Genomic DNA, 26,956 nt, shown 5'->3' with positions numbered 1-26,956 from the left:
TTATCTCTGTCTTGTTTACATCTTGGCATCTGATGGAGAGGGGAAGCACTGTCAGGGGCTTAACCTCCCAACCATGGACCTTAAATATACCCACACAATCTCATCTGAGAAAGACCCTCCCTACCTAGAAATAGACATGGAACAACTTGTCCAACCACTGAGCATCCTTGTACTAGAGAATTAATTCCACTACTCGTAGGCATCAAGATCTAAACATTGGATTACCATGAGCTAACTTGGACTTATGCAGTGTCTTTTATAATTGATCATATATTTAAGACACTGAATAATAGTTTTCTTTTCTTTTCTCTTGCAGGATTCCTCCCCTCTTCACCCATTTATACTTGGTTCTACCAGCTCTGAGTGCATTCTAGGAGATTGCTGATATTCATGAGATTCTTTCAAATCAGAAATGTTTGTGAAACCATTTGAAATCAGTCACATCTGGTACATATCAAATAGCAAAGAAAAACAAAAGATATTTCAAGGCAGATTTTACACAACATAAAGCATTATAGGATTCCATCAGCTGGGCATTCCTTTTCCCAAAATTTATAGCAGTTGATGCTTATGAAAAATAATTGATCAAAAATAAGGAGCGGGCAAGCCTCGCAAATGTTAATTGTGCTCAATGCTAACTTGCATTTGAAAAATAAAGCTTTCTTGAATCGAAAATGCATCACTCATAATGCGAATATTATGAGGAAAATACATGACCTAGATATAGAGGAAAATAAGACTAGGTTCTGGTGCAGAAACAAACACTATGCAAGATATGGCTCCACACAAGCGGCTCAGTATTGTATTACTGTCTTAGTGATATGCTTCTGAAGTAAGCCGCGAACAAGAAGAGTTAAAGAGAATCGTATAAATGGAGAGAAAGAAAGCGCGATGGAGAGAGAGCTCTCTCAGGCGCAGGGAATGGGAAATATAATCTCCTGTTGTGGTTACAAGGACTTGATTTGCAGTTACAAGAATACTTTAAGTTCAAATTTTAAAACCAATGCGAACGAAAGATGGCAACGCTCATTGTTTTGGAATCAAATAAAATATTAAGATAAATATAACGGTCCCCCCTTCCACATGATATAAAATATATATTAGCATCATGGTGTTGTGCCATCTCTAATTGTACGTACATGTTTATGCACATGTGCATGCATATCAATTATATATTTATTTTATATCATCCTATTGATATATGCACATATACATATACATGTATATGCAAGTATGGATGGTATAATAACATGGTGTCAATATACTCAAGAGACCCCACAATGATCAAAGGTAACAATTTAAATTATATTTAAATTTATGCTTAGTGATTTCTTTAATTATTAAGTGATATATAATTTAACCGGTTAGCTCATGATCGTCCAACATACACTCTTGCTTGCCTAGTCCTTTATCCTTGGTCATGGTGGTTCAAGACTCGTACCTATTTGCCCAAGTCATAGGTGGTGCCCCTATGCCGAGTTCCTTTCTGGCAATGCTTTTCTCCCCTTTAACGTGGAAATTTTCTGCGATTATATCATAATCCTCAACAAAATGAAAATTATCATAACAAGTTATTATTCATAACCTTCATAACGGCTAACCACCATTTTACTTCCCAAGATGAATAACCAACTTCCTAAGATTTCAAGATATTAATATAATAGCATCATAACGATTAACATGTTGTCTTCATATGAAAATTATAACGATTAACCATCTTAACATTTCACATAACTAATTTTACCTATTAATTGACTTCATGTGAAACCTCAACGGCTATATGGACTTTTTAAAATTGAGTTGAAATTGGGATGTAACAGCTAGCTACATTGGGATGGTTTTAGTATTAGTAATGTTAATTGAGCATTCTTCTTATTCTTTGCGATCGATTATTTCTTCCCCAAAAAATCAGGGATGGGTCCGTTCAGCCAATGCCCATCTCCGAGATTGGTTTGCTCACCAAAGGCCTGTATGCTATTGCCACTTGCTCATTCCCTATCTAGAAGATCTCAGACCCCCTATATGGGCATTAACTGTCATCCTATTCCACATCGCGGAATGGCGTTCTCCCTTTTAATATTTTCCTCTAGAATTACTTTTAGATCTTGCTGAATGAGAGATACGTCCATGACTGCACTTTTGCCTCTTCTCCGTACTCCTTCATTTGCCAGCCAATCTGCCACCTTATTCCCTTCTCAGTAGATGTGTGCCATCGAAACATCAGTTTGTTGTTTTGGTGAATTTTGAATGCTGGGAACCCATTGTGTTAGATCCCAATGTGAAATTTGTCTTGTGGATATAGCATTGAAAACAAACCGGAAGTCTCCATTAATTTCATTTGTGCAGATTCCCTGTTCCTTGCATAGGTCCAGCCCTCTGTTTAGAGCCACCATTTCGTCTTTAATGTATGTGGCCAATCCAATCAATCCCTAAGCTGCCAATATCAGTTGGCCTTCTTCATCCTTAAGAATAACCCCATAGCCAGCGTCCCTGGGATTGGCTTTTGCTGCCCTGTCAAAGTTCATTTTGTACCAACCAGGGCTTGGCCTCTTACATTTCACCATCTTCTATTCATCTTTTTGCTATCCATTCTAGGTGTCCCAGCAATTAGTCCTGCCCTTTTGTCTTCCATTCTTTTATCTTAATATATGTAGTCAGTGACCTTTTTGTTTAAGTATTTCCTGTTTGTAACTTCCATAATGGTAACCTTTATCTTGCTAATAATAACTTCAATTGGATTCATCTCATCCCAGAATATTCTTCCATGCCTTCTTTCCAAATGTGCCATAATCATTGGTGGTCCTATGATCCATAAATCTGCCCATTTCAATTTCCTTTTATCCATTGGCCAAGAAGTAAGAAAATCATATTAATCTACCTCCCTAGCTGTTACCTATCTAGCATTTCCACAGTCAATTCCAACACATCATTTTAAATGGACACCACAAGAAGAGACGATCAGCTGTTTCCTCATCTTGTCTAGACAATATGCATATACTGGGCCCCTCAATCCCTATTGCCTTGAGTCTTTCCCCAGCAAGGATTCAATCCATAAGAATGCACCAGCCTTTGGAAGCACCGCCTTGTCCCAACACAATCTAATCTTTGTTTCTTTTTCTCTGCACCACATATCATAGACTTACTTTATGTTCTCACTCTTAGCTGCACACCAAATCACCTCATCCTTCTCCCTAGAAAGTACCATTCTTCTATTGTCCAGTATTTCAGAGAGCCTCCTATTTTCATCTTCATTGATTCCTTCATTGGACTGCTTCCATTTGATGATGGCATGACTCTCTTCAGGATTCAGCATGTAGTCTGAAACAAAAACTTATCTCCAAATACATCTGCTATTATCTCCCTCGCCCACCCCTCCATTCGAAGAGTCCAGTCAAAGTTTCGCTTTTCTTCCATTTCCCACTTTCCATGTGATTGATTATAGATTATCCTTCTACTTTCCCATATAAATTTCCATACTTCTGATCCACTCCTTGTATTGGCTATCACGAGGTTCGCTCAGGCTCATCTGAATCTAGGTTCCTTTATCTCATGATAGTGCACCATCTTTTATTGGGATCTTTGTACAATTTCCACACCAACTTGGCACCGAAGGCCTGGTTCTGCAGATTCATTTTTTCTCAGGCCCGCCTCTCCTGATTTTATCATGCATGCAGTCTTCCAGTTAATTAGAGGAATTCTTATTTTGTTCTTTTGCATATTACATAGAAACTTTTTTAGGAATCCATCCAAAATTGTTATGGTTCTAGCCGATAATCTGAAGCAAGACATGACATAAATTGGTACTGCAGAAAGCATCGACTTAATCATCTAAACTCTCCCCGCTTGTGTTAGCCACTTGTTCTCCCAGGCCTGCACTTTCACTTGACAATTGTTGATTATTTCCTCCCAATATGCTGTCTTATTTCACCTGTAAATAGATGTGTGCTCAAGTATTTTTCTGGTAATGATGAGATTTCAAAGCGTAAGATTCCCAGATCCTTCTCTGACATTTTTTGATGGTACTGTGAAGAAATCTTTGACTTGTCCTTGTTCATGTGCTGTCTTGATGATTTTGCATAATCTTCCAACATGGAATCTAGAACCTTAACCTCATCTGTAGACGACTCACCAAATAGCAGTGTGTCATCCGCAAACTGCGAGTGTGAGATTGGCTCAATCTCCTCATGAACCAAAATCCCTTTCCATGAACCATCCTTACTTTCTTCTTAATATTTGTGCAGAGAGCCTCCAGCATCAATACAAATGAGAGTGGAGAGAGTCGATAGCTCTGCCTTAGTCCATAGAATCCTCTCAGAGAGGCATTAACTGCCACTGCCATCCTTGGAGAAGAAATGCATAGTTGTATACAATCAATCCATGCTTGTTCGAATCCATATTTCCTTAATATTTGTATGAGTTTCCTGTTGACCCAATCACAGGCCTTGTTTGTGTGGAACTTGATGATGATACCCCTCTTATTGCCTTTTCCATCAAATGAATTGTTTCTGTGGCAAGAATAATGCTATCTATGATTTTTCTGCCAGGCGTGAAGCTGCTTTGCTCCTCTGAGATCTTGCTGTTTTGTTCCTCTGAAGCCTGTTAGCCAGGGCCTTCACTATTATTTTGTACACTATTGCACAGAGATATCAGTCTATAGTTTACCATTGTTTCACTTTTGGGGTTTTTAGGAGTGAGTGCTGTAACAGTGTTTATGATTTCTTTTTCTTTCTAAACTTCTCAACCACTTCTATTATATCTTCTCCTAAGAGTTGCCAACAATTCTGGAAAAAATCTGCAGTGACAACATCTGGCCCAAGTGCTTTGTAAAGTTGCGTTGTAAATACTTTTTGTTTAATTTAATCCAATGTGAATGGCTGCAAAAGAAATTGACTCTACTCACTTATGACTTTATTCTCAATCAACTCCAGCATTGGTTCCCATTAACTGCAATCTCCTTGTTCACCACCGCCCAATAGTTTCTAGAAGTATTAGACCGCTACTCTTCAATACCCTCAGAATCTGTATATGCCAGTCCCCGTGCTCTCCTTTGACTGCATCTATCCCATTAATGACTCTTCTGGTTTTGACTGAGGGATGAAAGAACTTGGCATCTAAGCCCCCAGCATCTATCCACACCTCCCTTGATTTGTGCTTCCAATATAACTCCTCTCTTTCTAGTACATCAGCTAATCTGGAATTCAGTTATTTTTCTCTTATATAATCCTCATTGTTCATACCATTTTGTATTACCTTCTCGTTAAGTTTGCTCAGTTGCAGTTGCTCCTCAATATGTAATATCCCTAACCGGATATTTGCTAATTTCTCTTTTAACAATGTAATCAGAAAGAAAACTTTGCAGATAGTTTCCAGCACAATCGAAAACCAGGAGAAATTTCAATAGGGATTTATTCAACTTTTAACATTCAAACTCAGATATAGGCAAAAATGGAATACAATGCTATAATAAAACCCGAGGAATTCTCCACAAGAATATAACCTGTTATTTCATAATAATATCCATGATGTCAAGCATATAACCATGTGTTACAAACCAGTAAGATAAAACCAACAAACTCTTATAACTCCTTAAAATACGTTATTGCATTTTACAACAGCAATACAATAACCAGTACAAAAACCCAATCTTAAATACAGATTTAACAGTCAGATTGGATTGCTACAATAAGAACCTGTAAGCATGAATGAAACACCTGGGCTGATGTTTCCCGGGACAATGGGTTTGTGTCCATTGTTTGCCAACACGAGGGGCTACGTCCTCAAACTAGCTGAAAGCTGAAGCTTTTTGAAAACTCCCACAAGAGAGAAAACTAAATCATAAAATCAAGCATACCAAAAGGAAGAGGTCTCTTCTCTTTTTATTCTCGCAACGTTGATCCTTCGACTTCCTTTCTGGGTTTTTCATCTTATCTCCTCGTCCTCTTGTGACCACTTGGAATATTAATTTGACCTTTAATAATAAATTTCCAGCTCACATAGTCAAACTTAATATTGTAAATACGTCCCTTCTTAAAATTTCTAATGTCCCCAAAAAGAAGGGACATTACATATATCCCCTTCTCGAGATTGCTTGCCCTCAAGCAATATGTACCAGGATCCCATATAAATCTGTAGTTAACCCAGTAGCCTAAACTGACAACAATCCTGACCAAACTGTGAAGCACTGTACCACTCTGCAAACCTCCTGTCAACTGAATCCCTAGATCCCATATTACTCTACGAAGAAACGTTGCGCCTGTAAACTGATTAACATTGGTCATCATTATATTCAACCTCAAACCTAATAGGACCACAATAAAATCCTCGTCCAACCATAGATACAATTTGCCAACATCTGGATCCCAAACTCTGTTACGTTGCCTCGTTGCTATGATGAGATAGAAATATATCTAGGCTCCATGTATAATTCAATAGAATGTGAAGAGCTGACCTAAATGGATGATGTAAGAAATGAGCTGCTCAAAAGCTGAAACCACCATCCCATAGACATCAAAATTCATACTATTGGCATAAACTTAGAATTCCCAAGCGCATAGGTGCTATGAATATGAAAGATGCTGAGAATCTAATCACAAGCCTCACATAAATATTCCATTGAGAATTGTTCAAAGGTTGATGAAGAAAATTCACCCAACTCCTGAATGGGGTGAAATTGGAAAATATGTTGGGGCTGATCAAATGATCAACAACATAAGTTGTTTCATCATTCGCATGCTGAGATCCGGATTCACTGCTAGGATCTAAGCCAGGATTCCAAAGTCTGAATCAAACTCTTCCTCTTCATGGCAAACAACCGATGATCCCTCATTTAACACAAAAAGAGGATTTTCAGATGTCCAATCAGCAACAACTTCAAACGAAGGGTTTTCAACAAGCTGAAAGTGTTCTGAAATTTTGCTACTTAACCGTTTGGGGCAGCTATCCAAGTCATACATCAGCTGAATGCTCTCAAGTTCATCAATGACTTCTTGGAAGAACTCCTACCTCATTCTATTGTCATGTTCCCGAGAGTGTTCCATGAGCTTGATTTGATTTTTTGCTCCCTGTAGAGAAAATTGAGTTTCACTCAGTGCCTCCCGAACGTACTTAAGCGTCCTGTTGAGATACTCAATCTCATCCTTTTCCCTATTTGACTGTGCTGCATAAATTTCAGCAACCTTAACAATATAATCCCTGTCGGACAGCAGATATAAGTAATTTGATTTCATAATCTCAAGGGCTGTTTTGACCATTTGCAAATAAGAAACAAGCCAATCTGCTTCCACTCCCCTTTGAACTTTTTTGTAGACATCTTCCAGCATCTTGTGAGTGCTGTCATAATGAACCAGTGATGCCACAACCATGTCATTACTAACCTTAAATTGATTTCTAAATGCATGCATTTCATTATCAGGTTGATACAACTCATAGTCATGTAGTGTCATCTTACTATGAGGTTGAACTGTCACTCGCCTTATCCTTGTCATGAGCCTGAGATAATGATCCCTCTGATAATTTGAGCAGACTACATATGGTCATTGATTTCTCATTCATCTCGATGAAATCCTCTAATGACCTCCTCCGTGAATAAAAAGTAGCTTGACAGCAAGGTTATTTAAGTGTTTCATTGATATGTGACCGCTTCCAAATGATGACTAACGCACGACAGTGTTTAACGAAGATTCTGGTAACACTGAGGCTGTTGTGCTACTTCACCCGTGCCAGATTGGGATCGGTTTGTGGTTTGTTTGCTTGGTCTAGACTCGTGGCAGTCTGTAAATGAATTCTCCTCTACTACCCGTGATAGATACTGGTGGTCACGTTGTCCTGTTCTCTGGTTAAGCCACCTGTGGGTTGAGATGGATGAATTGTCTTCACCACTTACTCAGACGGTGATGATGCCAATTACTCCTTATACCATCTACGACCTGTTATCTCTTTAGGAAGGAATTCTGTGTGGTGTGTATATTGTGGGATGATGATATGATGCCAACCGTTGCTTCCAATCTGCTTACTTTAATCCTTACTATCAACCTTCGACAAAATATATACGCTTGCAGGATATTTACGGGAACTGAACCTTTGCCGATTTGTGCCTATTATCTATCCCGTGAAACGACTAAATAGAAACCCGCTGCCAATATACAACTTAGATGATAGGGATTACACTTACATTCAACTCCTCAAGATGCATCGACTTTGAGAATGTCTGTCTATTGGAATTACCGTCCCACTTAAGATGGTGTCTTGTAGATGTTGTAACAATGATGAAGGCCGTCTAGAGAGTTTGAAGAAAACAACCAACACTCAGCTGTCCCCACTTCCAGGTGTTTAACCAGTCTGCGACCTGTTACTAGGGTGCATTCTGCCAACCCGAGCTATGGATAGGACTCGACTCGGTTGTTGGGAAAAGATGAATTCAATGCAATTACCCAAAACAAGGGATGTGAAGTACTCGTGCTGCAGAAGGAGGTTATATTACGTCTGATGCCTGATGAAGATGCTGTTAACACACAACAACTCTTCAACTACGGTTGTCACGCATTCTCTCTAAACCTTCATTTACCGAAGTCTTCTGATAAATCCTTAAAGTTTGTCTCTGTTATAACTTCACAGGCTGGCAGGAAGACCAGCTCTGATACCACTATACTATCCCTAATCGGATATTTTCTATTTTTTCTTTTAACAATGTAATCAGAAATAAAACTTTGCAGATAGTTTCCAGCACAGTCGAAAACTGGTAGAAATTTCAATAGGGATTTATTCGACTTTTAACATTCAAACTCAGATGTAGGCAAAAATGGAATACAATGCTATAATAAAACCCAAGGAATTCTCCACAAGAACATAACCCGTTATTTCATAATAATATCCATGATGTCGAGCATATAACCATGTATTACAAACTAGAAAAGATAAAACCAGAAAACTCTTATAACTCCTTGAAATACGTTATTGCATTTTACAACAGCAATACAATAACCAGTACAAAAACCCAATCTTAAATACAAATTTAACAGTCAGATCGAAATGCTAGAATAAAAACCTATAAGCGTGAATGAAACACCTGAACTGATGTGTCCCAGGACAATGGGTTTGCGTCCACTGTCTGCCAGCATGGGGGGCTACGTTCTCAAACTAGTTGAAAGTTGAAGCTTTCTGAAAACTCTCACAAGAGAGAAAACTGAACCGAATCATAAAATCAAGCATACCAAAAGGAAGGGGTCTCTTCTCCTTTTATTCTCGCAACAGTGACCCTTTGACTTCCTTTCTGGGTTTTTTGTCTTATCTCTCCTTGTCCTCTTGTGACCCTTTGGAATATTAATTTGACCTTTAATAATAAATTTCCAGCTCACATAGTCAAACTTAATATTGTAAATGTGTCCCATGTCCCCAAAAAGAAGGGACATTACACAATATTCAATGTCTCAGCAAATTTTCTAAATTCCAAATTCCAAATTTTCTTTAATAAACTACAATCTTTCAATTAATTTAAAACTGGACGTGCTTTGTATTGACTTACCCTCTTCCCACCACTGCTTTAATCTGGAAATGAATGTTTGATCTGGAATTTGGGAGCATGAACGATGAAATCATGTTATTTGACTCCATCCAATCCTGATCTACAAGGAAGTGGTAAGCCTTTCAGCAATTCTTGTGAAATCCTGCCTTCTGTTTGTCCATGTAAATAATCCATTCTTTGGTTCAATATCCATAGTTTGTTATTGAAAATGAAGTTTCTGAAGTCTTCCATCACTCTGTTAATCTTTGCAGTCCTTCCACTTTTTTCTCCGAGTTCCAATATTGCATTAAATTCCCATGCAACAGTAAATCTTTTCCTCCAAATACCTCAATTTTTTCTGTCAATGTGGTTTCCACAGGATGCCCATCCCCCCAACTGTGCCCTTAGCATCTTGCAAGAGTTCATTCCACATGTTAGAATAACTTAATAAATTGTCTTCACCTTCTTTAGTACATTTTATCTCTTGGACAACAATTATATCATTAGAAGTATCAAGGGCGCACTTAAATAAGTGCCTTTTGCCAGGGGCCTTGAGTCCCCTGATATTCCATGTAAGGATGCTCATTGGTGTCCAAGGAGGCCCTCGCTACCTTGGATTTTTTCATGAAATTAACGACACTCATGATATCTTTCTGAGATGCTCTATCTTCCCTGATTTATATTTTAGTCTTCCTGCCCTTTCCCCTCTTTGCCTTATCCAGGATTTTGTTTGCTGACTCAAACTCCTTGACTCTAAATTTCTAAGATATTGAATTCTCCTCTATGTCAATTCCCTCCTCAGAATCTCCTCAGAGTCTGATTTGTTATTGACTGTTTCCTTGTACATATCACCCTCCATACTTTGGTACCCCGACATTAGCATCAGCTTTTGAATCCTTCACATATTCCCTCTATTTTGCCAATTCATCATTTGTATTTAGTTGGTTTTCTTCCATTCGATCTTCCTTTTCCTTTTCCTTTTCAATGGTCATGTTCTCTGTGTTTAGACTTTCCCCCCTACCTTTCCATCCAATGCAGTCACATTCGGATCCTCCATTCTTGCTCGCTCTTTTGGGATCCATTTCTCTGTCATCTTTTGTTTTGTTCTACAGTCCAATTCTGAATAATTCCTTTTTATACACATCCCACAATATTATTTCTCCTTTCTAATTTCTATTTTTTGGATTCAGTGTTTGTCATTCACTCTTAATCTTACTTATTTTGGGATCGTTTTAGCTGCCGCAATCTGTATCCTTGTGTATAAATAAGAATTGTTTTGTATTAGCTCCTCATCTATTTCACTTAGTATTCCCAAAGACTTACCAATTTTCTCCTTACAATTTTCTGCAATTGGTAGGCTCTATAATCTAATCCTTACAGGGGATTTGTAAGGTTCCAAGGAGATTGGATTAAAGTCTGGCATCCATGGTTGCATATAAATTGGGTGTTGACCAATCTGCCATAGCCCACTCCTTAATATTTTTAACTTTTGTTCCCTCTTTGAAAATTGCAACAAAGAATCCGTTCGGAATAAGTTTTAGGATAATCTGTGTTTTCCAATTCTCCTTCACCCATGCCCTAATCTTATTTCTTTCTACAATTCATTTTTGTTTTCTCTGCAATTCTCCACTCTACTATTTTTCTCCATCCTCTATTAATATATAATGCTATATTAAACTTCAATATTACTTTATAATATAGATAGATAGATAGATAGAGTGATTTTAACTTTTATAGTGATTTTGTTTATTATAATTGTAGATGTATTTGTAATGTCCCCTTTCTAGCATTCATAGCATGATGTTGTCGTTAGCCTATGTCCCCACAGTCCCGTAGGCTAACTAGGACATTAAAGGGGCTTAGAGGCCATTTGGCCTAGACAGTTTCAGTTGCAGGTCTTTCTGAGGGGTTCTGAGGCAACTTTGGGCATACTTACTATTTATAGTAAGTCATCTTGGACATGGCCGGACATTCAGTGACAGTGGTATGTCGATGGTAATTGTTTAAAATAGACAGGAAGACTTCTTTATCATTGATAAGATTTGTTATGCATTGATAAAGCCATTTTATAAAGTTAAATTTAAATATTTAACTTTATTAATGCATAGACTATAGTTTGTGGGAAATATTTAAATTAAAAGAGTTCCCTTTATTTTTATAACACATTGGAGACATAAGGTACATAAAGGGAGTTATGTTTTATCCCACATTGAGAAAACGAAGGATTGAGCTCTTGTGAGAACACTATAAAAGAAATGGAAGAGCTTTTTTTTTGTATGCTTGGATGAAGATTAATGTTATGTTGCTGGATATCTGATTATCGGGCTTGGAGGACGGAATCCCTCTTTGCTAGCATTCTCTTCGTTGTTGGAAGACACAGTCAGGAGGATCAAGGGTGTTTTCACTTCAGGAAACACACTGGGTTACATTTGGGGCGTTTGCATAAAGAAATTTACAAGGGTTTGAGGTGCAGATCTGAAGTTAGTTATTGCTATAGTGCCGCATGAACAATATTTTGCTACAGTCGGCATGAACAGTATTTTTTTATAGTACGGCGTGAACAGTGTTGGTATCAAGTTTACTTGTTTTTCCGTCTGATTAGAAGTTTGGAGGGCTGACCGACTACATCTGCAAAATACTACGGCAACTAATTCCAGGTTTCTTCTGTCAAATTTTGATATTTTGCATAATAATTGTTGAATACAAGTCTGAATAGTTGTTGCAGCCTTTAAGGCAGCTGTAAGTGCACATCTACATTTAAAAATCACCCTTTATTAGCAGATTGAAAGAGTTTCCAGATTTTTCATATACTATTGAATGTGTGCCAAGTGTTTGCGAAAATGTTATGATGTGTATTATGCATTTTAATGTCACTTCATAGTTGTTCGTAAATCTACTCATTGGAAAGCAATTTATTGAGGAAATCAGCTTTATGAGTTTGCATACAAAGTGTTTGACAATATTCCTTAAGTTAAATTTCTGCAAGTCAAAGTTCAAATCAGGGGAGGATATTACAGTGGTATCAGAGCTATAAGTCCTGCCATCCTGTGGAGGTCTTATAGGAAATTTGGAACTGGCGGATAGAGGGGAAAGTGTTTGATGAAATGTCAAAACACTAAAATCAGAGCATTTATGTTTGAGATTGCGACAGGGGCCTTATAATTTTCGCAATACCAGAGCAAGACAAAGTAGGAGTTCAGACCTGCAAAGCAAACAGTCTAGTTCATTTGTACAAGGGGGTATAGAATCCTGTCATACAGACACAACGGAGGTATTCTTTGATCAAGACAGCAATATGGGTGACCGAGATGACAGGAATACAAGATTAAGTGGAGGCGGGAATGCCGGTCCAGAGCCTGGAGAGGAAAGATTCTTACAGTTATTAGAGACCTTGGTACAGGGTCAGCGAGTAGCAGAACAAAGGGCACAGGAACAGAATTAGAGATTGGATCTTATGATGCAGATGATGGCTCGTCAAATTGGGTTGAATGCTAACATGGGTGGAGGAAATAATCAGAATGGTAACAATCAGAATGGAAATGATCAGGATGGGACACATAATGGAGATGAATAAGTTGGGAACAATTTCGGTCATGCACCCCAGCGAGCTAGGACAGTGAGTTCAAGGCCCATGATTCCTACATTTCCTCCTAGAGCTCCAGAGCAGCTCGTACCAAAGCCCCAGATTATTGATAAACAGGACCAGTTGAGGAGAGATTGGGAAGCCGGAGGGCCAGATTTTACTGCTGCAATTACCTTTAGGGAGTATATGGATGTGCGGATGAAACATATGCCACGTGGACATGATAGGAACCAGAGCTATGAGCTACGGAAGAAAGTAGGGAGACTTGAGTTACCATATTATGATGGCTCAGGAAAGTCTACAGCAAGAGCTTGGGTTCAAAAGCTTGACACATACTTTCAATTGAACCCTATGCCCGAGGAAGAAGCTATTAAGTATGCAGCAATTCATCTGGATGGGTTAGCACACGAGTGGTGGCATCATGGTATGGTCACTATGGGACATGCACACATTACCTCATATGTGGAGTTTACAGAGAGGCTGATTGAATGTTTTGATAGGAAGGATCTAGAACTCCATTTCAAGGAGTTAGCTAAGCTTAAACAGTGGGGATCATTGGAAACATACATTTCAGAGTTTCAAAAACTTGCAGTGTTAGTAACAGATGTATCTGAACGGAGGATACTAGTTCTATTTATGGATGGGTTAGCTGATCCGTTGAGAGGGTCGATTAAAGCTCTCAACCCTCCCACTTTGCAGGAAGCCATTAAGAAAGGTCGTGACATGGATTCCTCTTCATCTTCAAAAAATAAATTCCAGGCAAAGAGTTTCCCTTCAAGGAAAGATAAGGACAGGAAACCTTTTCATAAAGAGGTTCAGCCAACTAAGGAGGAAAGTAAGAGGTTGGACAATGAGACACTTAATGATGTCAAGAAGAAGAAGCTTTGTTTTCATTGCAGGGAGCCTTGGGATTTGTCACATAAGTGTCCATTGAAAGCAAAAGCTAAGCAGATGGAGTACTTTTCAGCCGAAGAGTCAGTAGATGGAGATTCAGAGCAGTCATCCGAATTAGATGGAGATGATGATAGTTCTTCACAGGAGGAAGCACGCGGTGATAGCACGATAGCTCAGTTGTCAAGTATACAGGAGGCCGTCACTTTCAGAGTTAGGGGAACCTTGGATGGACAGAGAGTTGTGGCACTCATTGATACAGGGGCGACACATAACTTCATTGATGAGAAGTTTGTGACACGCAGAGGGCTACAGAGGAGCATAGGGGATTTAAGGTGATGGTTGCCAATGGCTTCAAAATTGAATGTACCAAGAAAATCTCCAACTTGCAGCTTCGTTTGGGAGATTATGACATGACAGGAGATTTCTTTGTGGTCAACATTGGTGATCAGGATATGGTGCTTGGGATGAACTGGATGAAGTCTTTGGTAGAGTTTACATTTAACCTTGAGAAAATGGAAATGAGGTTTGAGGCAAATGGTAAGAAGATAGTGCTCAGAGGTTTGTCAGATGGGAGAATTCGAGTGGTGTCACTCAAGCGGATGCAGAGTTTCTTTAGACATGATCAGGTGCAGTGGGCAGCAGAGTTTAGAGTAATGCCTGAGATGACAGAGCAGCATAAACTAGAGTATCCACTTGATGTACAAAAAATAATAACCAAACATACTAAGGTGTTTGGTAAGATACCTCCAGGGAGACCCTCGGATAGGGGAATCGAGCATGTTATTGAATTAGAGGAAGGGGCTAAGCCAGTTATCATCACACCTTACCACCATCCGAAGAGATATAAGGATGAAATAGAAAAGGCAATTAAGGAGTTGATTGACATGGGGCACATACGGCTTAGCAAAAGTCCTTTCGCTTCTTCAGTAGTATTGGTGAAGAAGAAGGATGGTACAATGAGGATGTGCATTGATTATAGGGAGCTAAACAAGAAGACAATCAAGAACCGATACCCTATCCCGCGCATCGATGAGCTTATTGATGAATTGCATGGTGCATGCTACTTCTCCAAGATTGATTTGAGATCCGGCTACCATCAGATACGGGTTAGAGAGGTGGATGTGGAGAAGACAGCTTTTAGATGCCACTATGGACATTTTGAGTTCTTAGTCATGCCCTTTGGGTTGACAAATGCCCCTGGCACTTTCCAGTCCTGCATGAATAGAGTGTTCAGAGATCAGTTGAGGAAGTTTGTGTTGATATTTTTTGATGATATACTGATATACAGTCGTACCTGGGAGGAACATTTGAAGCATATTGATACAGTGCTCAGTATTCTAGAGAGGGAGTCATTATATGCCAAGATGAGTAAATGTGAGTTTGGGATGACAGAGTTGCTCTATCTAGGGCATATTATTAGTGCAGGAAGTGTTCGGGTTGACCCAGACAAGATCAGGGCCATTCTGGATTGGCCACCACCGAGGAACACTTCACAACTCAAGGGATTTCTCGGGCTTTGTGGGTTCTACCGCAAATTTGTGAAGGGATTTTCACAGATAGCAGTACCACTTACAGATTTGACACGGAAAGATAGTTTCAAGTGGTCAGAGAGGGCTCAGGATTGTTTTGACAGGTTTAAGGAGCTGATGAGTACATGTCCTGTTTTAGCCATTCCAGATTTTACGAGGCCTTTTGAGCTGCAGTGTGATGCCTCGGAAGAGGGCATAGGAGCTGTTCTCATGCAAGACAAACATCCCATCGCATATGAGAGTAGAAAATTACGAGGTGTGGAGAGAACCTACAACATCTACGACAAAGAGATGCTAGCAATCATGCACGCGCTAGCTAAGTTCAGGCAGTACTTAGTGGGAAGCCGATTCATAGTAAAAACAGATCATAATAGCGTGAAACATTTCCTTGGACAGATTGACCTTAATGACAGGCAACAGAAATGGGTGAGTAAATTACAGGCCTATGATTTCGACATAGCCTATGTCAAAGGGAAGAAAAATATTGTTGCAGATGCTTTATCTAGTAGGCCTCATTTGCTTGCTGTTGGGATAGTCATGGATGATTGGAGAGAGATGATCTTGGCAGAATATGCTAAGGATAGTTGAGCATCTAGCATTATTGAGGGAGCTATTCAAGATAGTCGATACACTGTCGTAAATGATCTGATCATCTACAAGGAAAGGATTTATTTAGTACCCGGGTCTGCTATGAAGCAGAAGATTTTGAGGGCATTTCATGATTCACCAATGGCAGGACATCCCAGATTCTTTAAGACATATCGGCAGGTGAGAGAGCGCTTCACTTGGAAAGGATTCAAATCAGAGGTGCTTCAGTTTGTTAGGGAATGCCCTGTGTGTCAGCAGAACAAACAGGAACATTCTTTTCCGAGTGGTTTACTACAGCCCCTACCCATACCAGAGAAGAAGTGGGATAGCATTTCCATGGATTTTATCACAGGCCTCCCCAAGGCACAGGGTCGGGATTGTATCTTTGTTGTGGTAGACAGATTGACGAAATTTGCACATTTCTTTGCAATTTCGTCTACATATTCAGAAGCACAAACAGCAGAACTATTTTTTCGAGAGGTATTCAGACTACATGGGATACCACGGAGCATAGTCAGTGACAGAGACAGCAGATTTATGAGCCACTTTTGGCAGGAGTTGTTCAGGTTATGTGGAACAGAGCTCACTCCGAGTACCAGCTACCACCCCCAAACTGATGGGCAGACAGAGATAGTGAACAAATGGGTTGAGGGGTACCTTCGAAACTACATTGCAGGAGAGCAGAAGGCTTGGGTGAAGTGGCTACATCTAGGGGAGTACTGCTATAATACCTCTTTCCATATGTCTATTCAAATGTCCCCTTTTATGGCACTGTACGGGTATGATGCTCCTAATTTTTTGGATTTGTTATTTGGGGACAGTAGGGTGCCTAAGGCCAAGGATACTTTGCAGGAGTGTCAGGACATTATGCGATCCTTGAAGGAAAATTTTTAAAAGGCACAAAATCAGCAGAAGCAATATGCTGATCAACACAGGGTTGAGAGGTCTTTTGAGGTGGGAGATATGGTGTACCTCATGTTACAGCGGTATAGACAGTCCTCTCTCAAGAAGAGTGGAGCAGAGAAATTGAAACCACGCTACTATGGACCGTTCAAAGTAATCAAGAGAGTGGGCGAAGTAGCTTATGAGTTGGAGTTGCCTGTAGACAGTAAAGTGCATAATGTGTTCCATGTGTCACGCCTTAAGAAGGCATTGGGTCACAATGTGGTGCCTTAGTAGTATTGCCACCTCTTGATGATGAGGGAAAGCTTATCTTGGTTCCCGAGGCCATACTTGACTCCAGGGAGAGGGTGCTTCGCAAGAGGACTATCAGGGAGTATCTAGTGAAGTGGAGGAACCTACCTGTCGAGGATGCTACTTGGGAAAATGAGCAGATATTGCAGCATCCAGAGCTGAAATTGCTTGAGGACAAGCAATTTTGGGAAGGGTAGACTGTAATGTCCCCTTTCTAGCATTCATAGCATGATGTTGTAGTTAGCCTATTTCCCCATAGTCCCGTAGGCTAACTAGGACATTAAAGGGGCTTAGAGGCCATTTGGCCTAGATAGTTTCAGTTGCAGGTCTTTCTGAGGGGTTTTGAGGCAACTTTGGGCATACTTACTATTTATAGTAAGTCATCTTGGACATGGCCGGACATTCAGTCACAGTGGTATGTCGATGGTAATTGTTTAAAATCGACAGGAAGACTTATTTATCATTGATAAGATTTGTTATGCATTGATAAAGCCATTTTATAAAGTTAAATTTAAATATTTAACTTTATTAATGCATAGACTATAGTTTGTGGGAAATATTTAAATTAAAAGAGTTCCCTTTATTTTTATAACACATTGGAGACATAAGGTACATAAAGGGAGTTATGTTTTATCCCACATTGAGAAAACGAAGGATTGAGCTCTTGTGAGAACACTATAAAAGAAATGGAAGAGCTTTTTTTTTGTATGCTTGGATGAAGATTAATGTTATGTTGCTGGATATTTGATTATCGGGCTTGGAGGACGGAATCCCTCTTTGCTAGCATTCTCTTCGCTGTTGGAAGACACAGTCAGGAGGATCAAGGGTGTTTTCACTTCAGGAAACACACTGGGTTTCATTTGGGGCGTTTGCATAAAGAAATTTACAAGGGTTTGATGTGCAGATCTGAAGTTAGTTATTGCTATAGTGCCGCATGAACAGTATTTTGCTACAGTCGGCATGAACAATATTTTTCTATAGTACGGCGTGAACAGTGTTGGTATCAAGTTTACTTGTTTTTCCGGCTGATTAGAAGTTTGGAGGGCTGGTCGACTACATCTGCAAAATACTACGGCAACTAATTCCAGGTTTCTTCTGTCAAATTTTGATATTTTGCATAATAATTGTTGAATACAAGTCTGAATAGTTGTTGCAGCCTTTAAGGCAGCTGTAAGTGCACATCTACATTTAAAAATCACCCTTTATTAGCAGATTGAAAGAGTTTCCAGATTTTTCATATACTATTGAATGTGTGCCAAGTGTTTGTGAAAATGTTATGATGTGTATTATGCATTTTAATGTCACTTCATAGTTGTTTGTAAATCTACTCATTGGAAAGCAATTTATTGAGGAAATCAGCTTTATGAGTTTGCATACAAAGTGTTTGACAATATTCCTTAAGTTAAATTTCTGCAAGTCAAAGTTCAAATCAGGGGAGGATATTACAGTATTATATATTATATATTTGATATGTAAAATTAATTTGTAGTTTTAGACTATGAATCTGTGTATAGTTGTAAAAGTTAAGTATATTTAGCAATATTTTATTATTTTAATAATTTGTTTACAACCAACTTTGTATAAGGCAAATTTTTTTTCTTGTTGAACTTCATCCAAATTCTATTGTTTCCAAACATGAGCACAAACTTGAACCTTGTGAAATTTCGAAAGATTTCCATTATACACACACACGAGACAAAGTTACCGATTTGGATGTGGATTCCAAAGCAGATGTGGGTTCTTTTTTTTTTAAGGGGGGGGGGGATGCAAATGCGTATCTATCTATCTATCTAGAGAGAGAGAGAGAGAGAGAGAGAGTATATGTATATGCAAATAAATGAGAATTTCAGTCCTGTATTCTTACCTTCAAGATCAAAAGATGATCTACATTGTTTCTTTCATATATTTTGTTTACATGAAAAAACCCTAGAAAGTTATTTGTATGAGGTACATATTCTGCAATCTGTTTACTTGTTTCAGATTTTAGGAATAGATTAATTTAAAAAAATCGTGGCCTATAATTTGAAGAGAGAATTTCCTGTCACTATTTGTCACAAAAATGACAACCTAAAATGCCATCAAACTTGAAAAGCTTTGCAAAATGCATTTCCATATATGCTCAACTAGCCAGCAGCCCAGAAGAAACCCTTGCAAAGAAACCTATGGCAATTCAAAAGGAAGAATCCAACTTTAATTGGTTTGTGGGGAGTTGGACATTATTGGAGTTTTGCAGACAGCCAAAGGAGCTGTAAAATCAGTTTTGTAAGCTATTTTTAAACACTAAGCATATAGTCACATTTGGTTGAAGTTTTCACCCACAAACAGTTTCTCTGAGTTATCTTTGTCTCGTTGCTGTTCAAATCTATTGTATCGGCTCTTATCTTTCATTACAACTGTTTAATTATTTCACTCATTTTACTCATGATTTAAGCCTAGCAGAATCATGCCACATGTCAAAAAAAATAAAAAAATGTTAGTCTTTCTTTTCTCGGCGAGGAAGCCTGTGGATGCTCCTGGGTGCCACCTGGATGCCACTCACTGGCGTCTGTCTAGATCCGGGTGCCTGTGAGTGGCATTCAGGTGGCACTCAGAGGGCATCCGTCCATATCTGCTTCTGCCTCCAGCCTCCAAGAGGCTGCAGCGGTATCTTAGTGTGTGTGTGTATATAAAATATGACATCTTGAAGTCCTTGTTTTCTTCTTTGAAAATGGCGGTAACAACATTAGTTTCCTAGCAACCTTTCATTGTCTTTGTTTACATTAAATTTTTTTGTTGGGTGTGTTCCTTTAAATGTTTGGATGTGTACTGCTCCATTTTCACATTTATTTGGTTCTTACGAACAAAATGATTTAGGCCCCTATATACCTGCACCTATGTGCTACATAATACATGCGTTGTAGTGAAAAAGTGTTTGACAAGGAATAATTTTTTGGAGATTCCTTATTTTCATACATGTTTATTCGTCAAATGGATACATTAACTTGTCTATATTTCATGATTCATGGGGTAGACTCATTTTTATTTTCTTTGTATATATCTATGCTATTAAAATACATTTGAATTTGAAGATCAGCAGTTATTATTATTATTATTCTATTAGTTTGTTCTACATATTTAATTTAATTTTTTTTTCCCATCAAATCTACTTTGTTAAACAAATCTTGAACTTTTGGTTTGCGAATATTTCCCCAAAATATTTTGGCTGCTTTGCAGTTATTCCTATATAAAAGTAAGGCCAAATTTTGTACGTATCAATTTCAAAATGATCATTCACGTTTCTGATGATTGAACTACTGGAAGCTGTGCAATTCACTTACATCTCATCATTTCTAATTTTGTTTTACAGGTATTACTTTTTTCTACAATGACTCGGCTATTAGATGTAATGGAAGAGTACTTGACATGGAAAGGTTATCAGTATCTTCGCCTGGATGGACATACTAGTGGAAATGATCGGGGAGCTCTTATTGAGCAGTTCAATAGACCTGATTCGGAAGCCTTTTTATTTTTACTCAGGTGTCTTGCCTGTTTAATGTCTTCTCAACTTTACATTGGTATTTGCATATATTTTAACTGACTCTAGAACATTCCTTAAGTAATGATATCTCTCAAGTTAGAATTGCACATCTAAACGTCTATGAAATAGATGATCTTGATCTCATAGTTCTCATCCTGGGAACATCTTTTTGTTTGATGGCTCATGCTACCAAGTTTGTTTTCAGTATCCGTGCCGGAGGTGTTGGAATCAATTTGCAAGCTGCTGATACAGTTATTATATTTGACACCGACTGGAATCCTCAGGCAAGTTAGGAGAAAGATGCTGGACAATTAATCTTTTTCTATACGGTTCTTTAATAATTTTGAACATCTTTGCTGTCAATTCAGAAAACTTAAAAGTGGACACTTATCTATTAGTTAAAGTTGCTGTTTTTCAGGTTGATCTACAGGCACAAGCAAGAGCTCATAGGATTGGCCAGAAACGTGATGTACTAGTATTGCGTTTGGAAACGGTACAAGAATACATTATCCTCTCATTTTTGTATTGTTATGGATTTTATGGGGTCATATACAGCACAATAATCCTGAAATATATTGTCAATTTTTTAATTTAAGGTGTTCCTAGCACACCTTACAGATACATTGCAGGAGGATTGGAAAGTATGAATATACTACTGCAATAGAATTGCTATTCCAATCTCAGCAGTTGGCACTACTAACATAATCCAAGCAAGAGAATTTTTTTTCTGATGATTACTCCATTACATGCATATTATAGTTGCAACAAACTGTATTCAGTGAATAAAAACACTGGAAAATATCACGTGATTCAAAACTAAAGCAATTGACAAGAAAAGATTAATATACTAAAAAACAGTATGTTTAATTTCAAGCTTTTAAAAATATTTTAGCCTGAAAAGTTTTCCTTAATTGATTATTCATTTCTTTATTATTTGCATTCTGGAGTTCCATTTTCTGTGATACATACATTGTTAATGTGAAAAAATGGAGCGGCTTTTCTACAGTACATCTTTAATAAAGAAGAGAATGTGACATGCTCATCTTTTTGTTTGTACTGATTCCTTCTCACATTTGACCAGTATAGAATTCTTTAGAAACAGTCAAAACATTCACAGATTATTATATTTGTACTCACATTGTTGACATTGTTAAATCAGGTTCATACTGTAGAGGAACAAGTTAGGGCTTCAGCAGAGCATAAACTCGGAGTAGCTAATCAGAGTATTACTGCTGGATTCTTTGACAATAATACAAGGTCTATTCTCATTCAATTAGCTAGTTACCCTGGAAATTTATTTGTCATGCTTTTGATTTAGAAAATAGAAAATCGATTTTGTAAATTTTGAATGGTGAAGATGCTTTATTGTACTTTCCACTGCAGTGCGGAAGACCGAAGAGTGTACTTGGAAGAACTTTTGAGGGGTTCTAAAAAGGAAGAAGATACCCATGTGCCAGATGATGAAGCTCTAAATTATCTTTTAGCTCGCAGGTTGTGCGGGTTTTGGCATTCTCTTTGGGAGTCTTAAATTTTCTAAGCTCAACAAATCTAAAGTGATAGTCTGCTTTGTCATTTTGGCAGCAATATTTGAATCAACTGATACTTCTCTCTTGATTTCATTTCAAAAGCTCTTAACATCAACATATATATTGTGATGTTTGTTTGACATGTAGCTTTTGTTCTTGAATATTATTTTGTACCTTTTTAAAATGTTCTAAGAAGCACTATTGACTACCTTGATGAAATGATCTTCTTACTGCCAGTGAGTCCGAGATTGACATCTTCGAGGCTATTGATAAGCAGAGACATCAAGTTGAACAAGTAATGCATTTTATGTTTAAATATACATGGTGCTGTCATTCTTTAGTATTTCAATTTCAACCACTAAATGGGGTTGCATGTTGCTGATACTAGTGATTTTCCTTGAAACAATGTGTTCCAGGAAGAGTGGTTGAAGTGCATACAAGGAAATGGGGATGATCAAGGAACGCCCATACCTCCTAGGTTGTTAGGGGAAGAAGAGTTGAAGCCTTTTGTTGCGGCAATGCAAGCATATGACAATGCACATAATGGTGGAAGAAAGAGGTCTTCATCTGCCCTGGATATTCAACACTATGGAAGGGGTAAACGAGCTAGAGAGGTCAGTTGAGAAGTCTTGGTTGTTTCTATCATGCCATGTCATAATCACTGATAAATTGATCATTTGCTGACAATTGACACTCTTCCTGCCTTTATCAGGTACGCTCGTATGGTGATCAATTATCAGAGGAAGAGTTTGAAAGGCTTTGTCAAGCTGGAGCTCCAGACTCTCCCAAAAATAATGATATGGGGAAAGATCGTAAAACCAAAAGTGCAGTTAAATCAGGGCCAGCAATAGGTGTAAATGAAGTGGTGCCAGTAAAGCGAGGACGAGGCAGACCAAGGAGGGTACCAATTCCACCTCTTTTGCCAAAAGCTTCTGGTATATGCAGTACAGAGGGCAGTTCATTAGGTATACCAGTGTTGGCTTCTATTAATGAAGTCAATAATCGTTCTAAGAATTCTTCAGGTACACCAGTTTCAGCTTCTATTAATGAAGTCAATAACCATTCCAAAAAGTCTTCAGGTACACCAGTTTCTGTTAATGAAGCCAATAACTGTTCTGAAAATTATTCAGGTACACCAGTTTCAGCTTCTATTAATGAAGTCAATAATGATTCCAAGAATTCTCCAGGTACACCAGTGTCAGCTTCTGTTAATGAGGTCAATAATGAGTTCAAGGAGTCAGCTTCCGTTAATGAAGTCAATAACAAGTCAAATAATTCTTCCATTACACCAGTGTCAGCTTCTGTTAGTGAAGTTGATAACGACTTTAAGAATTCTTTGGTTATACCAGTTTTAGTTTCTGCAAAAGAAATCAATAACGAGTCCAGGAATTCTTTGGTTACACCAGTGCCAGCTTCTGTTAATGAAGTTGATAAGAAGTCCAATAATTCTTCAGGTACACCAGTGTCAGCTTCTGTTAACGAAGTCAATAACCAGTCCAAGTATTCTTCATGTACAACAGTGTCAACTTATGTTAATAAAGTCAATCGCCAGTCCAAGAATTCTTCAGATACACCAGTGTCAGCTTCTGTTACTGAACTTAGCAATCAGTTTAAGAATTCTTTAGGTACACCATTGTCAGCTTCTGCTATAGAAGCCAATGACCAGTCCAAGCATTCTTCAGTTATACCAGTGCCAGCTTCTGTCGGTGAGCTCAATAATCAGTCGAAGAGTTCTTCAGATAAACCAGTTTTAGTGTCTGTTATGGAAACTGATGATACTCCTATCATCAATTCTCAGTCAAGGGCTCAAGGGATCTGCAATATTGAAACAGATGTTGATAATACAGCCATATTGGCTGAAAATAGTGAAATAGTCCATGGAGCTAGGAAAGCCAATAAGCATGAAAATAGTGGAATTGAGAAGGAAATAGAAAACTCTACCTGTGGAGATTTGGATGTAAAGAAAAATTTGTTACTGTGTAATGTGGCCATGGAGCATACACCAGACAAGCTGGATAAACAAAAAGAAAGTATGGAGATTGACATGAGCCATCATCAGCAAAGGGATGAGGGATCCATCTTGCTAGGTCCAAATGACATGCAAGAAATAGGTGATGCTCAGAGAAATTCAGAAGCATCTGCTTTAAATGTTCCAAAGGCAGATCCTGTCCATGAAATAGGAAAAGAAGTTGCAGAATGTCAAGAGGATAATGCTGGTTGCATTTTTGATAAAACAGAAAGTGCACATTCAGAACCAAATCTTCCAGAAAATTTGGTCACTATGCATGCAGAGATCGAAACTTGCACTAAACAGCCTGTAGAAGAACCAGTCATGGATCTGAAACCTGTCGCCATGGACAAAGTATCCAGTATAAGTGATGCAAATAATAATTGATTTGTGTGACGAGATTGAAAAGCAGTCAAAATCAATACACATCTCCGGGTATGCAATAAAAAACATACCGCTCCAGAATTTGAAGAGTTGTTGGATTATATGGATAATGACAAGGAAACAAACGCTAACAACTATTGTTGAGAAAAACAACGACAGAAAGCTTGCGGAAGGTATTTACTGATGTCAGCTTCTTTGCAAGGCAATAAAATCATATATGGTGTAAAAGAGGGAAGCAAAACGTCGAAAAATTGCTCTTGCTTTGATTGACACTTGTATTCTATTATGTTCTGTTGCGGCTATATATGACTGGTAACAGTTGTGCAAGAGCTCCGATCAGAATCAGGCCTTTTAATAGACATAACTTCTCATCTCAAATTTAATGTTAACTTACCTGGTCATTTTTCGTTGATCAGGTAAGAATAAAGTCATTTAATAGGATGGATGAGCAAGTTATTTGTTGTGTACAGTGGTCCTCTTCAAGATCTCATAGCTTTAAGATTTGGCACTCATTGAAATTTGATTTTTTTTCGGTGACCTGGTTTTTCCGTTCTGGTAAGATTCCAAAGAGACGTGTAGATTTCATGGGCCCAATTAACGGCCATAGATCCATCTTCTAAGGAAGGAGGAGCACACATGATGTTTCTTTAAGAATCATTATCTAATAGATAAATATCTTGAGGAAGTCAACTAAGAAACGTAAAACAACCGCTTACATAAAATTATTTTGATTGCAAATCAAGTTCAAGAGCATGTCTCATATGTGTTATGATTAAACATGTGAGCACAGTATGTTTATTGCAAATCAATTTCAAGAGCATTCCTCCCGTGTTTTATGATTAACATGTGATTCATTGACTTAAAGGCAAGTGAAGAGCACTACAATAAATTTTATTAAATCAATAAATATCGTTTAAGGTATCAAGAAGTGAATTTGTGAGCAACTTTATAATTATTTTAATCGTATCAAATTGTTCTACTTTTTGAAGACAAGTTTTAGTTGGTTAAGTTTGGTTCAATAAATGTTTGAGATTCAAAAGATTTATCTAAAACAAGAGTATTATGTGCTAAGCTGATATTAGCGATAGTGAATATTCATAAGAATATCAGAAACTAATACATAAATAAAACGAAGAATATTTCCAATCTTCTCTCTATGTCAAGGAAACAGGTGTTTTGTCTGTGTGTAGTGCAGGGTGGCTTCAAGATTGGCACTGGTCAGAAGTTTCGAGTGCATGTTGAGTGACAAGCTTGGGCCAAAGTTGGGGTGCTCATTTTTGGGAGTCGTCAAGATCAATATAAAGAGAGGTTCCAACTTTAGCTTGCACATGTTACAGTTACTTTCAATCTACAATGGTTGGGACTAATGATAGTCTATTCTCAACCGATAATCGACTTAAGTGAGAATTAGTTATTTATATATCCTAACATCTAACATACATGTATCATCACAAACTTGGAGAGCGTAGTAATAAAAAGACTTATTACTAAAACCCCTCATTGCCCTCTTTTTCGGAACTTCATGGGTTGGTAATAGATTCTTTTAGAGACCCTAGGTTTCTGATAACAATGTGCTTTTCCCATGTTAAGAGTTTTTTTGTTGCTATTTTTTATTTTTATGTTGACAAAGATCTGATGTTGAGCAATTATGGACTCATGGACTCCTTTTTCCGCAAAATGTTTGAGACTCTCCTTCAAAACTCTTACAAAACCACGTAGAGTGCGTCTAGTGTGAGTTCCTCTTCCTAATCTTCCCCTACATTTTTGGGATAGTTCATGTTTTGAGGCCATTGGTCGTTTCTTATAGGTGGATGATACTATGACCTTTTGGTTCACTCTAGTTTTGCATGCATTCTACTTGACATTGGTATTTCTGTGTCTCTTTTGAGGGTTGTGGTTCTTTGTTTGGGAATAAACCATGTACTTAATGGATAATGAGGGCCTCCCTTTTTGATGTCATCAATGCTTTTCAAAAGGTCACCTAATAATAGATTGTTCTCTTGCATTGTAAAGTTGTCACCAGTTAGTGGAAAGGCATTAATGATGGTCATTTGATTGTCTCGACATCGAATTCTTCTTTTGATGACTCTTCATAGGTTGATGGTGACTCCCCTCAAGAGGATGCTCTTTTGGTCTTCCAAAACCTAGTGGATTCTACCCTAATTGTTGTTGGTGCAACCTTATTTGAATGTATGAACCTTTCTTAGTTTGCTACTCCAATGTGACTGCAACCT

At 38.1% G+C, this 26,956-nt stretch overlaps 1 protein-coding gene across 6 annotated transcripts in view; it reads left to right on the top strand.

The window, feature by feature from the left end:
- LOC149566981 (uncharacterized) overlaps window positions 1-25,565 on the top strand; it is a 128,147-nt gene extending 102,582 nt beyond the window's left edge. For all 6 annotated transcript variants that reach the window (XM_089820184.1, XM_089820189.1, XM_089820188.1 and 3 more), the window contains exons 22-29: window positions 20,634-20,803; window positions 21,010-21,088; window positions 21,223-21,297; window positions 21,964-22,061; window positions 22,188-22,295; window positions 22,568-22,625; window positions 22,747-22,944; window positions 23,043-25,565. In XM_089820184.1, the coding sequence (XP_089676310.1) occupies window positions 20,634-20,803; window positions 21,010-21,088; window positions 21,223-21,297; window positions 21,964-22,061; window positions 22,188-22,295; window positions 22,568-22,625; window positions 22,747-22,944; window positions 23,043-24,725 (2,469 nt within the window). In that variant the 3' untranslated portion in view covers window positions 24,726-25,565. The remainder of the gene's footprint in view (window positions 1-20,633; window positions 20,804-21,009; window positions 21,089-21,222; window positions 21,298-21,963; window positions 22,062-22,187; window positions 22,296-22,567; window positions 22,626-22,746; window positions 22,945-23,042) is intronic.
- The last annotated feature ends 1,391 nt before the right edge of the window (window positions 25,566-26,956 follow it).

This window comes from Cupressus sempervirens, chromosome 3, assembly GCF_028749045.1.
Source record: "Cupressus sempervirens isolate cs-2001-9-10 chromosome 3, ASM2874904v1, whole genome shotgun sequence".
Lineage (NCBI taxonomy): Eukaryota > Viridiplantae > Streptophyta > Pinopsida > Cupressales > Cupressaceae > Cupressus > Cupressus sempervirens.
This window is presented reverse-complemented; position numbering and strand designations above follow the sequence as displayed.